The sequence below is a fragment of the Bos taurus genome, chromosome 7 (genome assembly GCF_002263795.3).
Source record: "Bos taurus isolate L1 Dominette 01449 registration number 42190680 breed Hereford chromosome 7, ARS-UCD2.0, whole genome shotgun sequence".
Taxonomy (NCBI): domain Eukaryota; kingdom Metazoa; phylum Chordata; class Mammalia; order Artiodactyla; family Bovidae; genus Bos; species Bos taurus.
In genome coordinates this window covers 80105299-80122302 of record NC_037334.1, presented here as the reverse complement: position 1 = coordinate 80122302, position 17004 = coordinate 80105299, and the positions used below count along the sequence as shown (strand labels likewise).

The 17004-nt window shown below is 44.3% G+C and overlaps 1 protein-coding gene across 3 annotated transcripts in view; it reads right to left on the bottom strand.

Moving 5' to 3' along the window:
* The window catches only part of TENM2 (teneurin transmembrane protein 2), a 762206-nt gene that overhangs the window by 180019 nt on the left and 565183 nt on the right, over positions 1-17004 (bottom strand). For all 3 annotated transcript variants that reach the window (XM_059888816.1, XM_059888817.1, XM_024995296.2), the window contains one exon: positions 14965-15066. In XM_059888816.1, coding sequence (XP_059744799.1) covers positions 14965-15066 — 102 coding nt within the window. The remainder of the gene's footprint in view (positions 1-14964; positions 15067-17004) is intronic.

The window sequence follows — 17004 nt, the reverse complement described above, 5'->3', positions numbered from 1 at the left end:
GAATCACTGATTCATTCGACATGAGTTTGAACAGGCTCTGGGAGATGGTGAAGGACATGGAAGCCTGGTGTGCTGCAGTCCATGGGGTTGCAAAGAGTTGCAACTGAATAACACGACAACTGAGGAAACACTGGGGAAATATATTTTCTAACATTTTACAGAATAAAGCTTGGCATATGAAATACAAAAGGAACTCTTACAAATCAATAAAGAGAGACAAACAAATGAAAACCTGGGCAAAGGACAGATAAATATAAACATAAACTGCCAATAAGGATTTCCCTGGTGGTGCAGTGGCTAAGAATCTATCTGCTAAAGTAGCGGATACAGGTTTGATCCCTGTTCCAGGAAGATCCCACATGCCACAGAGCAACTAAGCCTGTGGGCAACGACTACTGAGCATGTGGTCTAGAGCCCAGGAACTGCCACTACGGAACCTGTGTGCTACAACTACTGAAGCCCTTGTGCCAAGAGCCTGTGCTCCACAATAAGAGAAGCCGGCACGACGAGAGGCCCATGTGCTGCAATGAAGAGTAGCCCCAACTCTCCACAGCTAGACAAAGCCCAGGCTCAGCAACGAAGACTCAGTGCAATGAAAAAAAAAAAATCGCCAATAAAAGTATGAAAAGTTCTCAACTTCACTAGCAATTAAATAAATATAGATAAAAATGAGAAATAATCTTTGACTTATCAGATTAAAGAAATCTATAACTTTTATATGTAGAATGGATAAAAGACAAGGTCCTACCATATAGCACAGAGAAACTATACTCAATATCCTATGATAAACCATAATGGAAAAGAGTATAAAAAAAGAATGTATACACATATAACTGAATTACTTTGCTGTATAGCAGAAATTAATACAACTCTCAATAAAAAAATTTTAAAAATTGAAAATACATAACTTCCAATGCTGCCACAGCTGAGGGGAAACGGGCTCTGTCACAGTGGATGGGGGGCAGAAGTTCAAACTAGCTTCCAGGGGGCTCATTTGCTCCCATCTGAATAGCTCCCTGGCTCACCATGCCCAGCTGACAAGCCTGTTGACCTTGGTGCCTCAGTTTTCCCTTCCTATGAAATGGGTGGGACAAGAAAGGACCGTTTTTGCAGGAAGAGTGAGGAGGATGGAAAGCAGAACTAAGAAGCCATGCAAAAGTATAGATGCAAACATGACCGGCCAGTCTCCTCACGATGATAGTCTCTGACTGGAGCCGCCCCCCGCCTTCCTGCCTGGATTACTCAGACACTTTAGTTGGCCTCAGTCTAGGGGGAAAGATCCAGCAGCCCCTGTGAAGACAGGAAAGCCAAGGATGCTTCTGACAGAGCCTCTGGCTCAGAGGGCCAAAGTTCGGGTGCACCCACTTCCTCATTCCCCTTCTGTCAAAAGGCACATTAATAAGCAAGGAAGCGATTCAGGGAAGAATTTCCAGAAGGACGAAAAACTCATCAGGTGTGTCAGATCTCTGACATTCAGGAGCCATGTGGGGAAAGCAGCACACGCTGACTTAAGCACGAAAGTATGGATGCTTTAATTAATCCGGGGTGAATTTAATTGCTTTAGTTAAGTGGAAATCGGGTTAAAAATGATGCAGAGCATGCTGGGGTGTGTTAAAAACATGACATATGAGTTGGATGAATCGATAAATTAAAAGTGCACAGATGTTTTAATTAAACCCAGGGAAGTTAACGAAGATCGCAAGAGACTTTTAAGCCTATGATTAATTCAATTCATTTAAAATACCTGTAGAGATATGGGGATGCCTCCATTTTGAGAGTTATAAAAGTTCTCAATCGATAAGGGCTTAAGCTTTTCTTAAAAAACGTCTAAGTTTTTCTGTGTGTGTGTGTGTATGTGTGATCGAACAGCATTAATTACATAATGAATATTTAAAATTTTCAGAGTACACAGTAAGCTTTTTTGCAGCTCACATCCAGACTGAAGTAACTTTTCATTCTTATTGTGATTCAGGCATTGAGATGGGCTTGGAAGTTACTGCTGTCCGGTTGTCTGTAAGCATGGGAGCTCCCCCAAGACACGAAGGCCTGTTTGTTCACTGTTTATTGACTGGTACATAGAAGAGGACCAGGCAGTGCAGGCTTATGAGTTAGACAGCTCAGATTTCCCTTCGGTTTTACCAGTGATGTGACTCTGGACACCTTATTTTCAGCCTCATTTTCTTTATCTTCAAAATAGGACTAAATTGTTGGATTACCTAACCCATGGTGTTTTTAAGAGGATGAAATGAGATAATGCCTGTGAAGTGCTATGTACAATGCCTGGCACATAGTAAGAAATCTATAGGTATGATTTATCATCATTTTTTTTAGGAGAAAATTGTTCCAGATTATCACATCATAAAGAGACAAGAAGGGCTTCCCTGGCAGTCCAATGGTAAAGACTCCCCGCTCCCAAGCAGGGGGCCGAGGTTCCATCCCTGGTTGGGGATCCTAAGATTCTGCATGCCACACCGGGGCCAAACACCAATAAACAAAAAGACCAAGAGACAGGGGAGGGGGAAACGCTCTTTCCCATCACCCATCCTGGCTGACCTCCTCTCTAAAGACTGGTTTATCTCCCAATATGGAACGTTTTTTTCCTAAAACCAGAGTATGTTCCCACCTCTCTACGTCTCATTCCTACAGCAGGTTTCCCTAGGGTTAGGCCCTCTGCTTTCTTGGTCTGCTCTGCTTATCTAGTTTTAAAAGGAAACAAAAAGTTTTTTAGCCTTAGAAGTAACTTGACTCGGGGGAGGGCTGATGGAGAGATTGCTGTTTGGTGGTGTACCACCCAGCAGGAGTGTCCACGTTCTGGAGGCAAGGCTCTGCAGGAGGGCACCAAAGAAAGGGCACTGCAGCTTCCAAACGGAGGCAGCAGGCATCCTCTGTCCCTGCCTGGCAAGCTGGGGAGAGTGGAAGGTAAATGAGATATTGCCGCTCCTGCTCTCTGGGCCATCTGGGCAGAGTCCAAGGGCAGCGGCATCCAGACTCAGACCTGGATGTGCGCCCAAGTCATCTGGGGATGCTGTGAGAATAAGATTCTGATTCAGAGGGTCTGGTGTGGGGCCGGAGGTTTGGACATTGAACAGGTTCCCCAGGCTGATGCTAGCACCCCAGACCTACTGAATCAGAAACTCTGGGGGGAACCCAGCAAGCTGTGAGTTAACAGGTGATCCTGATGAGCAGGGCTCTAAAGCCACGCCTGGGTGAGTACCTTAGCTTCTCTGAGTCTCAGTTTCCTTAGTTCTGAAATGGGGATGACCCAAGATCATTCCGTTTAAACCCTCTGCACAGGGCCTGGCATTCACTGCATGTTCAATATGGGCAGAGATTCTTACACTACTTTACCAAAGGTGCCTTTGCTGAGTGTGGACACTCACTTTCTGCAAAGCCTGAACCAAGGGCCCGGCTTCAAGCTCCATCTCCTGGGTCCTTGCCGCCAAGAAATTTCTGCACGTTTTCTCAGGTCAAGGACAGGAACAAGGAGAGGTGGGATTCAGCCTTGAACTGCACTGGGCGGTGGAACGACTCCTGTGGGCAGCAGCCATGGCCCCTGGCCAGTCTGTATTACAGGGGATTGTGAGGGAGGTGGGGTGGCAGAGGGAGACAGGTGTGAAAGACAGGTGGTCTAAAGGAACATCCGTGCTTGTTCCAGGAAAGACAGGTGGAATCTGAGACAGGTGAGCCAGCTGTGAAAGGGGAAAGTGGCTTCCTTGGCAGAGATGCTCCGAGGGGAGCATTTCTGGGGTGGTGGGGAGGACCCCTATATCACTGGTGGAGATGAAGGGGCTCATCATTCCCCTCCCGAGTGCAGATGTCCACTTGGGGGAGGAACTGATGGGGAAATGGGAAACAGGTGAGCGGATGAAGCCAGCCAGGAGAGCCAGATAGCTGAGTTTCTGTGATGGTTTTAGAGTAAGTGAGGGGTCACTGCTCCTCATTTAGGAGATTTTTCTGCCAAGTTAGGAAAACCAAGATAGGGTCACAAGTTTCAAAGTCAGCCAGACATGGCATCAACATCTAGCCTGCAGTGTGACCTTGGGCAAGTAGTTTTCTTTCTCTGAGTCTCTGTTTCTCCTGGATAACAGTGATTTCCAAGGCTTGTGAAGATTAACGCTGGGTAGTACTTATGGAGCATTCAATACGTGTCAAGCATGGTTCTACATGCTTGACATGCATTTACTTTTTAGTTCTCACAGCAATCCATCAGGTAATATTGCTATTGCCCCCATATTATGGATTTGACAACAAAGGCTTAGAGAGGTTAAGTAATTTTCTACAGTGGGTATAGTTTCAAATACCTGCTTTGCCACTCTCTACCTAGGAAATCCTAGTTTCCTCTCCTGAGGGTTTCCTGGGGTTCAAATCCAAATCCCAGTGTATATCTGCTACACAAACTGCGTGCCAAGCACATCTTCCTACACTCACATCTTCGGTGAATCCATCTCACGGCTGGTCTAACGTTAAGGGTTCAGGCTGGATTGTTTGGTTTGAATCCTGGCAATACCACTTATGAGCTGAGTGATCTTGAGCGAGTTACTTAACTGCTCTGTGTTTCATTTTCCTTGCCTGTAAGAGGGGATGATAATCATCTATAAAATAGGACAATAAATGATTCATTGAGCTAATTATACAGTTGTTTAGTGCAGTAGCTGCACACAATAAGCACTCAATACATGTCAGTGATGATGACAATGATTTGACTTTAGTGCTAGAACTTGGCCAAGAGGGATTGGGTAGTGGGTACAGCCAGACATCCTAGAATGTGAAGTCAAGCGGGCCTTAGGAAGCATCACTATGAACAAACCTAGTGGAGGTGATGGAATTCCAGTTGAGCTATTTCAAATCCTAAAAGATGATGCTGTGAAAGTGCTGCACTCAATATGCCAGCAAATTTGGAAAACTCAGCAGTGGCACAGGACTGGAAAAAGTCAGTTTTCATTCCAATCCCAAAGATAGGCAATGCCAAAGAAAGCTCAAACTACTGCACAATTGTACTCATCTCACACGCTAGTAAAGTAATGCTCAAAATTCTCCAAGCCAGGTTTCAACAATATGTAACTGTGAACTTCCAGATGTTCAAGCTGGATTTAGATAAGGCAGAGGAACCAGAGATCAAATTGCCAACACCCATTGGATCATCGAAAAAGCAAGAGTTCCAGAAAAACATCTATTTCTGCTTTATTGACTATGTCAAAGCCTTTGACTGTGTGGATCACAATAAACTGTGGGAAATTCTTCAAGAGACAGGAATACCAGACTATCTGACCTGCCTCTTGAGAAACCTGTATGCAGGTCAGGAAGCAACAGTTAGAACTGGACATGGAACAACAGACTGGTTCCAAATAGGAAAAGGAGTACGTCAAGGCTATATATTATCACCCTGCTTATTTAACTTCTGTGCAGAGTATATCTTGAGAAACGCTGGGCTGGATGAAGCATAAACTGGAATCAAGATTGCCAGGACAACTATCAATAACCTCAGATATGCAGATGACACCACCCTTATGGCAGAAAGTGAACTAAAGAGTCTCTTGATGAAAGTGAAACAGGAGAGTGAAAAAGTTGGCTTAAAACTCAACATTCAGAAAACTAAGATCATGGCATCCAGTCCCATCACTTCATGGCAAATAGATGGGAAAACAGTGGAAACAGTGGTAGACTTTATTTTTGGGGGCTCCAAAATCACTTGCAGATGGTGACTGCAGCCATAAAATTAAAAGATGCTTGTTCTTTGGAAGTAAAGCTATGACCAACCTAGACAGCATATTAAAAAGCAGACATTACTTTGCTAACAAAGGTCCATCTAGTCAAAGCTATGGTTTTTCCAGTAGTCAATCATGTATGGATGTGAGAGTTGGACTTTAAAGAAAGCTGAGCACCAAAGAATTGATGCTTTTGAACTGTGGTGTTGGAGAAGACTCTTGAGAGTCCCCTGGACTGCAAGGAAATCCAACCAGTCCATCCTAAAGGAAATCATTCCTGAATATTCATTGGAAGGACTGATGCTGAAGCTGAAACTCCAATACTTTGGCCACCTGGTGCGAAGAGCTGTCTCATTGGAAAAGACCCTGATGATGGGAAAGATTGAAGGTGGGAGGAGAAGTGACAACAGAGGATGAGATGGTTGGATGGCATCACCAACTCAATGGAGATGAGTCTGAGTAAACTCCAGGAGTTGGTGATGGACAGGGAGGCCTGGCGTGCTGCAGTCCACTGATTCACAAAGAGTCAGTAGCGACTGAACTGAATTGAACTGAAGAGAAAAATGGCAAGATTTCCATCCTCTTTTCTCAAGGCCCCACAGAAACTTGGTAGGAGCAGAGACCAATTCCCAGAGAGAAGACTATGTTCCTGTGGTTGCAGCATTTCTGGGCCTCCCCTGACAGCCATTCAGCAGTGGACCTTGTAATTTCTAATTGCTATTACTGAACAAGGAAAGCTCTGCTGTATTAAATTTCTACTGCAAGTTGGGGCCTTAAGTTCAGCACCAAATACACCACCTGAAAAACTTACATCAAAAACCACACCATCAGAAGCCTTATCTTTTCTGAAAGGCAAGACTGCTTTATGCACAAGCTAAGGAAGCATCTTAAGTCAATGAGAGACTTCAAACAAAAGTCAATGAAAGAAAAAGGAATCAGAGTTAAAAAGCATCTAGCCCAGGATGACCCTGGTGGTACAGTGGCTAAGACCCCACACTCCCAAAGCAGGGGGCCTGGGTTCAATCCCTGGTGGGGGAAGTCGATCCCACACCCCACATGCTGGAACTATGAGTTTGCATGCTGCAACTGAAAGATTCCTTGTGTGGCAACTAGAATATCCTGCATGCCACTTGGAAGTTCCCTTGTGCTGCAACTAAGATCCAGAGCAGTCAAAAAAGCAAATAGGTACAAATATTAAAAAAAAAAATCTAGCCCACAGCAAATAGCATACAAGTATAGTGATGAGAAAGTCATGCAAGGGAATTAGTAATAACAGAAAAAAACCATAAACTAAACAATAATTGAATAATAAGCATGATTCTAGCTGGACAGGAGAGGCACCTGATGGAGAACAGTGCAAGACATCAGGAAAAAAAACCACCATATCTCCTCAAGCTCTGAATGTGAACAGGTTGCTTACTGCATTAAGAAATTAATGACATTCTATGCTAGAAGACACTCTTCAGTGTAGCTCCTTTACTGTATGCCGGGAGCCGGCATGTTGCATATTGAGTGCATATTGCATATTGAGTGCAGCACTTTCACAGCATAATCTTTCAGGATCTGGAATAGCTCAACTGGAAGTCTATCACCGCCAGGAGCCAGCGTGAGGAACTCCGCCTGTGGCAAAGGTCATGAGGAAGGAGGCTCGGCATACGCAAAGGCGGGATCGAGCCTCAGGAGTCCCCCTGGAAATTCTCGAGCATCTACCCCCAAAACCAGAGTCTGCCTACTTTCTGCTTTGTGCTCTCACCTACACCTCTGACTTTACAGGCTGTCCCCTACTACCTCTCTCTGAAAAAAAAAGTTAACTTACAGCTCCAGTTAATAAAGTTCCTGGGTGTGATAGTGTTTCAACCTACAAACTCCTTTGGAAGTCCTCTAGCCTGCCTGAATAGGTTTTTCCGGCCACAAGTGATTGCTCAGAGCCTCCCAACTGTGAGAGGCAGGAGATGTTCTAAACTGTCTAAACACATATTCCTTTGAGCAGTTAAAAGATTGATTAGAAATTGTATTGGTGAAGGGTTTTTCACTTGTTGGGCCAATGTTTGCTGCTAAGTCTCCATATCCCTTACCTGCTGTGTCCCTGGCAGTGTATTGATGAACATAATTGGTGTAAGTAGTAGCTTTAATGTTTATAATCTTGGACCCTTGAGTTAATTCTTTTTCTTGTTACAGCCCACCACACCTTTGCCCTATAGGAATGCAACTTTAATGCTTTTGGAGGGTGGCGCCTGACTAGTCACCTTTAGAGAAAAATAAGTTTTCTGAAGAAAGGGTCTTAAAATGTTAACAGGCCTCTGGGCCAGAAGATGATGCAAATCACCTAAACTTTTGCATATGATAAGTTTGCAGGAAGAAAGCCTGGCTTACTGCATGACTCTACCCCTTCCCCCATTATCCTCTATGCATAACTTAAGGTATAAAAACTACTTTGGAAAATAAAGTGCGGGCCTTGTTGATGGAAACTTGGTCTCCCCATGTCGTTCTTTCTCTCACCTTCTGGCTGAATTATTCAGCCTCTTTTCTCCACTGAATTTCCTCACTGAGCTATCCTTATTTCAGCCTCTTTTCTCCACTGAATTTCCTCACTGAGCTATCCTTATTCTATTACTCTTTATATCCTTAATTAACATTTAATTAAGCAGTTGTTTCCTGATCCTCGCTGACGCCGTCCCCGCTTCAAATTCCCTGGTTCCACCGGGGCTGGACCCCAGCAACTGTACTCTTCCGCCATGGAATTTTTTCCACATTCCTTGAAACGAGTTGACTCTTCATAGATCCACACTTTATTGCTTCATGAACTTTCTTATCTTCTCCTTAATGACATCCATAGCATTCAGAGTCCACATCCCAGCACGCCGGACTTAGGCTTACATTTCCTATGTCCTTATCATGTGCATCCATCAGACGGGAAGCTCCCAGAAGGCACGTGCTGGCACTCTCGCTTGTTACCTTATGCCTGGTACTTAGTGCAGTGCCTGGCTCACAGCGGGCACATGATAGGCACTTGCTGGATGCACAAATAAGTTTGGTCCCCTGAACTGATTTGGATCGAGGTGTTAGAACCCGCATACGTTCTTCTGGGGGTGAGGGTCAGTTCCACTTGAACTTCTAGCCCCTTGGAGGCCCCAGTTCAGCGGCGGACTGTGGCATGACTGCCCTGCAGTTCATGCCGACTGCTTTCTTCACTCACTGCGAGGATGTCTTTGAGTGCCTGATGCAGACTGGCAGGTTTATCAGGAGACAAGGAGCTGCCGTCTGCACTGCATATCTGAGGGCACAAGAGGCGCTGCGCCAGGTCAGGAGAGCAAACCCGCGTTTCTGTCACTTGGACGCACACCTGGCCACTTGGATGTGATGGGAATCTCGTCCGCTACTGTGGCAAATTCTCCTCCTGGCAGGAGAGCCCGAGTCTGCTGGCTGCCTGCAATACAGAAACTGGCAGACCTGAGGCATACTGGGCACAGCTGGCAGTGCAGGAACAAAGGGGAATGTGAGTTTGTGATGAAGGAGGACCTGGGCTCAGGTTCTCTTAAAGACATTTATCAAGAAAGAAAGGACATGATCGTGGGCTGCAGCCGGGAGATGGCATGCTCCGTTCAGGGTGGCAGGAGCCCCGGGACTGGCTGTCTCTCTCCTCTGCACTGGCTAGCACGATTACTCACCCTGTCTGCTCCAGAGCTCTCCCTGCTAACACCTAGGAGTTTCTTAGGCTCAAAAGTTGTCCATGAGTGGCAATTTGTCATCGTCACCAACAGATTGCATAGGACCAATGGGATCGAGCCACCCTACCATCTCCGCCTTATGTGTGAGGGGTGAGGGGCAGGTATACACATGCTCACACCCACAAGCACACACCCCCTCACACAGAACCATATTTGAATCTTTTCTTATCAAAGACCAGAAGTGCATCTTTGATAGAATTCACTGAGAAAGGCACAGCATCTTATGTAACCTCAATCTTTTTTTTTTTTTGCTGCACTGCACGGCACATGGGATCTTAGTTCCCCAACCAGGGATCGAACCTGTGCCCCCTGCAGTGGAAGCACAGGTCTTAACCACTGGACTGCCAGGCAAGTCCCTGTAGAACTTCAATCTAATCATGAGAAAACATCAGACAAACCCACATCTAGAGGCTAGCTAAGAAATGCCTCACTAGTACTCTGCAAAACACACTCAAGGTCATGGAAAAAAAAAAAAAAAGACTGAGGAGCCCTTGTAGACTGGAGGGCACTAAAGAGACATGACAACTAAACACAAAGTGAGATCTGGACCAGAAAAAAGGGGCAAAATTAGAAACAAGTCTGTAACTTAGTCAATAGCATCGATCCATGTTAATTTCCTGGTTTCACCAACTGAACTTTGGTAATTTAAAACGTTGACATTAGGGGAAGCTGAATGAACCCTGGGAACTCTGTGTACTATTTATGCAATCTGTCTGCAAGACAAAAATGATTTTAATATTAATAAAAAAAGCTTAACATATTGGGGAGGGTGGTTAGAATAGGATTTATCTCACATTGCTGATATGAGAATGGATAAGACTGTATGCATTAAGTACTTTATACAAAGCCTGGTACATCTTTAATACTTAATAACTATTGGTGGTTATGAAAAAAAGAAACTATTTGAAATGGAGGCTTAACAGACCCCAAGTAAATCAGGCACTAATCATTAAGCTTACCCACTTGAAGCTGGTAGAGTTGAACCTGTGCGCCTATTTTTACCAAGTTTCCCACTTTATCACCTACCTCTTGTGTAAGCAGTGAATTGCATTATTTTCAGGACCCTAAACTTAGGACTTGAGATGTTCAAGGCTTGAATTTCTCTAGAAGCCAGGCTGGCTCACACATGCTATACAGTAGGATCCAATTTGGGGATCACTGGTGTGAAATGATGGAGAAGGCAATGGCACCCCACTCCAGTACTCTTGCCTAGAAAATCCCATGGACGGAGGAGCCTGGTAGGCTGCAGTCCATGGGGTCACGAAGAGTTGGACATGACTGAGCGACTTCACTTTCACTTTTCCCTTTCCTGCATTGGAGAAGGAAATGGCAACCCACTCCAGTGTTCTTGCCTGGAGAATCCCAGGGACGGGGGAGCCTGGTGGGCTGCCGTCTATGGGGTTGCACAGAGTCGGACACGACTGAAGTGACTTAGCAGCAGCAGCAGCAGGTGTGAAATGAATGTCTGAGAAGCTGACTTGGCTTGACTGCTCAGAGCAGGGAAAAGATTCCGTACTTGAATGCAAAACAAAATGACAATGAGGTGCCACCTCACGCCAGTCAGAATGGCCATCTCTGAAAAGTCTACACTGTAGACTCCACAAATAACAAACGCTGGGGAAGGTGTGGATTAAAGGGGACTCTCCTACACTGTTCATGGAATATAAATTGGTACAACCACTATGGAAAAGAGTACAGAGGTTCCTCAAAAAACTAGAAACAGAGTTGCTATATGATCCAGCAATCCCACTCCTGGGGATATACCTGGACAAAACTACAATTTGAAAAGATGCATGCACCTCTATGCTCATAGCAGCACTATATACAACAGCCAAGACATGGAGACAACCTGTCCATCAACAGAAGAATGAACGAAGATGTGGTACCTACATACAATGGAGTATCACTCAGCCATAACAAAGAATGAAATAATGCATTCTGCAGCAACACTGATGAACTATGTGAAGAGATTGTAAGAAAGACAAATACCATATGATATCACTTACATGTGGAATCTAAAACAGGACACAAGTGAACATATCTACAAAACAGAAAAAGGCTCACAGACATAAAGAACAGGCTGGTGGTTGCCAAGTGGGAGGAGGGGCAGGGCTGGAGCAGGAGTTTAGCAGATGCAAGCATCTGGAGCATTAGCAGATGCAAACTATCATACACAGGATGGATGGACAACAGGGCCCTACTGTGCAGCACAGCAACTGCAGTCGATATCCTGCGATAAGCCATAATGGAAAAGAATATGAACAAGAATGCTGCTACCACTGCTGCTAAGTCGCTTCAGTCATGTCTGACTCTGTGTGACCCCATAGACAGCAGCCCACCAGGCTCCCCCGTCCCTGGGATTCTCCAGGCAAGAACACTGGAGTGGGTTGCCATTTCCTTCTCCAATGCATGAAAGTGAAAAAGTGAAAGTGAAGTCGCTCAGTCGTGTCCGACTCTAGTGACCCCATGGACTGCAGCCTACCAGGTTCCTCCGTCCGTGGGATTTTCCAGGCAAGAGTACTGGAGTGGGGTGCCATTGCCTTCTCCGATGAACAAGAATAGATATGTGCATAACTGAATCACTCTGCTGTATACCAGAAACTAATACAATATTGGAAATCAATTATACGTCAACAAAATTTAAAAAAAGAAAATATTTCTTTCTCAATAGATTTAAAGGCAGCACTGGTTGTTAGTTAGTGTTAGTCACTCACTCATGTCTGACTCTTTGTGACCCTATGGACTGTAGCTTGCCAGGCTCCCCTGTCCATGGAATTCTCCAGGTAAGAGTACTGGAGTGGGTAGCCATTCCCTTCTTCAGGGGATCTTCCTGATCCAGGGATCAAATCCGGGTCTCCTGCACTGCAGGCAGATTCTTTACTGTCTGAACCACCACGGAAGCCCAAAGGCAGCACTAACCTTTCCTATTTATTGCAACAGATTCCAGGTTTCTTTTCTAACTTTTCATTTTGACGTTGTTCCTTTTAAAAGAAGTTCACCTATGTAAACCTAATGGGTAGACTTAAAGAAATATATTAAGGAAATAAAAATTCTGATGCCCCATGAATTTGACAAAAATCATGAAGGTGGTACATGAAAGAGCAAAGTGTGAGAAATGAGGGATTAGGGTGTTTCTAAACACTGTCCTTGTTAATGAAATAGCTAAATTGTGCCCATTTCAAAAAATACTAAGGAAGTAATATCTTCAGGGCCAAGAGGCAAAAGCTTAATCCTAACATTCTTAAGCCAACTTACCCAAGAATAAGTGAGGAAACAAAGAGAAAGCAATTTTCGTCTCTAAACACTTCAATTTTGCCCACTGTAGGCATCAACAGCTGAATTAAAATATACAACAAGTTCAGAGGCCGATTTCGGGAACGGCTTCTGAGTATGCCAGAGGAACTACTCTTAACAGCCACTCGATATTTGTTTCGTGAGGATCAATTATATACCCCGACTAATGCACAGTCAGAGCATGCCACCCGGCCCGCAGTACAGGTGGTGAATACAAAACACACACCGAGAGGCCTTTTAAGCAGCTAAATGCACACCCCATTACAGATCCATAATGCAGAATGGGCGCTCATCTGCAAATGGATGGAGAGCGAAGAGTTCTTAAATGGCTGGGGTACTTAGGGCTGAAAGGCCGGTCCCTGGATGTGCAGCCAGAGCACACACGGTTTTAGGATTAATAATACATCGAAGTGTGTCAGTGTTAATACACATTTACAGCTCGCAGGCCATGCAGCAGAGTGTTCAGCCCGTTTGCAGCCATACAGAAAAGGACTATTCTGTCCTTTCTCTCATTAATGCCTTCACTCCCAGGAAAATTAGATTATGCAAGAAAAGCCATTCAGACGCTATTGAGGTTTTCCCTACTTTAAAGCCTTTGCTCAGGAAAAGTGCTCGGCACCACGAGGCAGGTGTCATCTACCTCCCTCCATCAAAGCCCATCAGAACTGGAGCCAAGGAGCGCTAGGCTCTGCTGTCTACTTGGGGGATGTGTCCACATGCCCTTGGGCATAGTGCGGTAAAGAGAAAAGCGGCCGAGAGAATGGTCTGGTCTGGTGGATCCCTGCTCTCTTTTCCTTTTGCATCTGACGGGTTTACTAAATCTTTGACATGATCCTGTGGTTAAGGATATGAATGTAGTGGTGTCATTTAGCAATGAATCTCACACAGGTGCAACCAAACCACAGTCCTGTTCATTTATCAATCAGCATTCGGAAGGATATGGGAATTGCAAATCTTTGAAATACTGTGAATATTTGAAATACCATACAATTTTCCCAAGCCATTGTGGTGAGGGTGGTACTATTTAGCATTTACAGAGTGGCTTTATTAATGATTGCCTCTCTCTTAGAATATCAAGGCAGCATGGTCTTTTGAAGAGGAGCACATAAAGGGATGAAAATAGTATACAGATATATAAATAAACATACTATGACATGTGTAAATAAAAGATGGTAAAACTAAAGCCTCCAAGGGCTCCCAAAGTGTTCTGCTAAGAGCTTGGGGGTACATTCTCTCATTCCATCCTCACAATGAATTCAGGAAGAAATTCCCTAGTTTTCCAGAGGAAGAAACCAAGATTCAGAAATGTTAGGTCACTTGCTAAAGGCCACAGAGATCCTGAATGGGGCTGGAACCCAGGAAGGCCTGACTCCTGAACAAAGGCTTGGAAGCTCTCTACTGCTGTTTTTCAGACCCACTCACTGGTGGGTGGGGAGTCAGTGTAGTTAGTATATTTCATTTTTTAAAAGTGAAATAGGACAGAATAGAAAAGAAACATGAAGTGTTGTTTTATGAAAGTCTCATTTTAATTTTATACCTGTATTTATCATGAACAAATACTTGTGTGTGTGTGTGTGTATGCATGCATGAACCATGTCTAAAAAGTGTGAGAAGCTCAGCTCTCCACTGCACTTGCCTGTGATAGCATCACTTGAAGGGCAAACTCAAGGTCTCCTGTTAGCTAGATATGAGCCATAAGTCCCCTGTTTTTGTGAGAGTCATTTTCTTTCTTCTATTACCTTTCCCCCAAGAATCCCAGGGCCCCCGTCATTCTGTGCAAAGCAGTGTAGATAAATTAATAATACAATTTAAAACCGATTCCACCAAGATAAATAGCACTTCCTAGATTAAGAGCGTAGCTGGCCAGAATGAATGAAATTTACTAACCCTGAGATGCTTAATCTTCCATTACACAGAAGTTAATGATTATAAGAAAGGAGTGATGGTAATTCACTTCTGCTTTTACAGGAAATCTAACCATCTCATTTTTAGCAAATCTTTCTTCTCAGCACACCTCAATGCCAAGGATAACTGCCCTGCTCTTATAGGTATATTGGCCAATTGTCATATATCAAAGTCTCCTCTTTACCAAAGTGGTAGGATGCACAGCTTGCACCGGCTTACAAAATATCCCAGTGGAATTTGCTGGGGAGGCAACCTTGGTGCTCCCTCTCCCAGCCCCATTGAGAAGTCTCTTTTCTATTTTCCAATCGTCGCAGGGAAGTGGTGGTAAGTACCTTTAGCGCAGTCTGCTCCTAGAAACCCTGGGAAGCAGTGACACAGCCCGGACACACATTCGCCATTCCCGTGGCAGTTACGTGGACAGTCCTGCACTGAATCTGAAAAAGAGAGAACGTGAACAATTACTTCTTTCTCTGCTTGCTGGTGAAGCAGTTTAGTAGCCAGCCACCTACTGTTTTTCAGGAGCAGTGGCAGTAACCTCGGATGCCTACTGGGGACTGGTAAGGAGAAATGGGCGAGGTAGGAGAACAGGGATGGGTGGGGACTAGGGCAGCTTGGACAATGCATGGCTGTAACCACTGCTCTCCATGGGATTAGCCCAGGCAGGAATTTGAGTATAGTACTATTGCATTTTTTGCTTTTTCAAAAGAAACTACTTATCTGAATTTAAAAATTGCAGTGTTCTATGCTGGCAAGATTGAAACACTGTAAGCCTCAGCCTGTCCCCAATATCACCCTATCAATATGAGATTTGATTTGAGATATCAGCTTTTAGCCTCAAGTATAGAGAATGATTCTCCAAATGACAGAGGTGCTCCTGATCTCAGGTTCGCAGAGTAAAAAAATCCCCTGCATTAAAGAAAGAAAGTCTAAATACCTGAGACTGATCAATTTTGGCATGATTTGGGGATTCATTAAGTAGTAGGTTTGGGGTGGTACAAAAGTCCTTTTATGCCTAGCTTTTTGCAGATTTTTTTTTTTTTGTGAAAATCAATTAGTTCACCCTTGTTCTCACCTGTATAGCCATCTTATTTCATGATTTACTTTGCTATGTGTACTCTCAAGAAATGCCTTCAAAGGGATCATTTTGGAACTTTTTCATGTTGATTTGGGTCTGCACAGCAGTAGATGTATTCTTTTAAAATTATGATTATTATTATCCTCATTTCGCCTTACATTCAAATAAACACATTTAGACTTTCAGGTTCTAAATTACTAAGATGATGAAAAGCCACCGTGCCCCAAAGATGACATGACACAGTCCGTGGAGAGCTAGGGACATTGGCTTAGTGATGTGCGTGAGACTATGAAGTCTAATTGTCCCTAATGGAACGGTAAGGCCTTCCTTTAAACTGAATTTCCCATTTATTTCCACTCTGGACTGAAAAACCAAACTGTGCTTTCTTTCTATAGTTGCACTTCTCAGCTCTCATCTTCTAGAATCAGGCTGTGGTTAGTTTCTGGCAGTAGGAGAATTCGAGAAGTCTATCTGTGTTTTCCAAAATCAGTATCAAGCCGATTTCTTTCCTTCTTCTTTTTTGTTTTTGGCTGCGCTGCGTGGCTTGTGGATCTTAGTCCCCAGACCAGGGAGTGAACCCGTTCCCTCAGCAGTGAAAGTGCAGAGTCCTAACCACTGGACCTCCAGGGAATTCCCAAGCCAATTTCTTTAGTGTCCAACAATTATCACTGCAGAATCAAATCCTTGAAGTTGGCTCTATAAAGGTGGGCTGAGAAGCATCCAAGTGGCTATCAATTTGTTTCATGTTTCATCTACTCATTGTCCCTTTCCTTCTTTCATTCAAAAAGCATTAGGTTGAATCATACGAGGTAGCTGCTTTGGCAGGTCAAAAGCCAGCAATTTCACATGATGGTAGGAGATAACTTGCCATGGGTCTCGTGTGTTTCTGAATGTTTTATGAGCAGAGGCACCGACTGCCTTAGCTCTGGACTATCTTTTGAAAGGCTGTCTGTACAGTGAACAGCCTTAGGAGATATAGCAACTGTCTTCAGAGCAAAGGCCAGGTTTAGTTACTGTCCAGTAGAATAAAGAGAATGTCTCCCTCTGGAGAAAAGCAAGAGCAGGCTCACTGCCCATGTGGAGACTGGAGTATAGTAAATGAAGAGTTGTACATAATGTAACCCACAGCCTGTGCAGCTGTCACCTGGCCCTGTCTGTGTTGCCCTGTGGGAATTGGTGTTTGGGAAACTTGCACATAGGCTGGTATTCTCGAAATTACATTGCTCTGAGGAATAAAGCCTGTTGTCTCTTACCCAGGAGCACCCCCTCTTCGGATAACATTGATGACGCTGTGGCT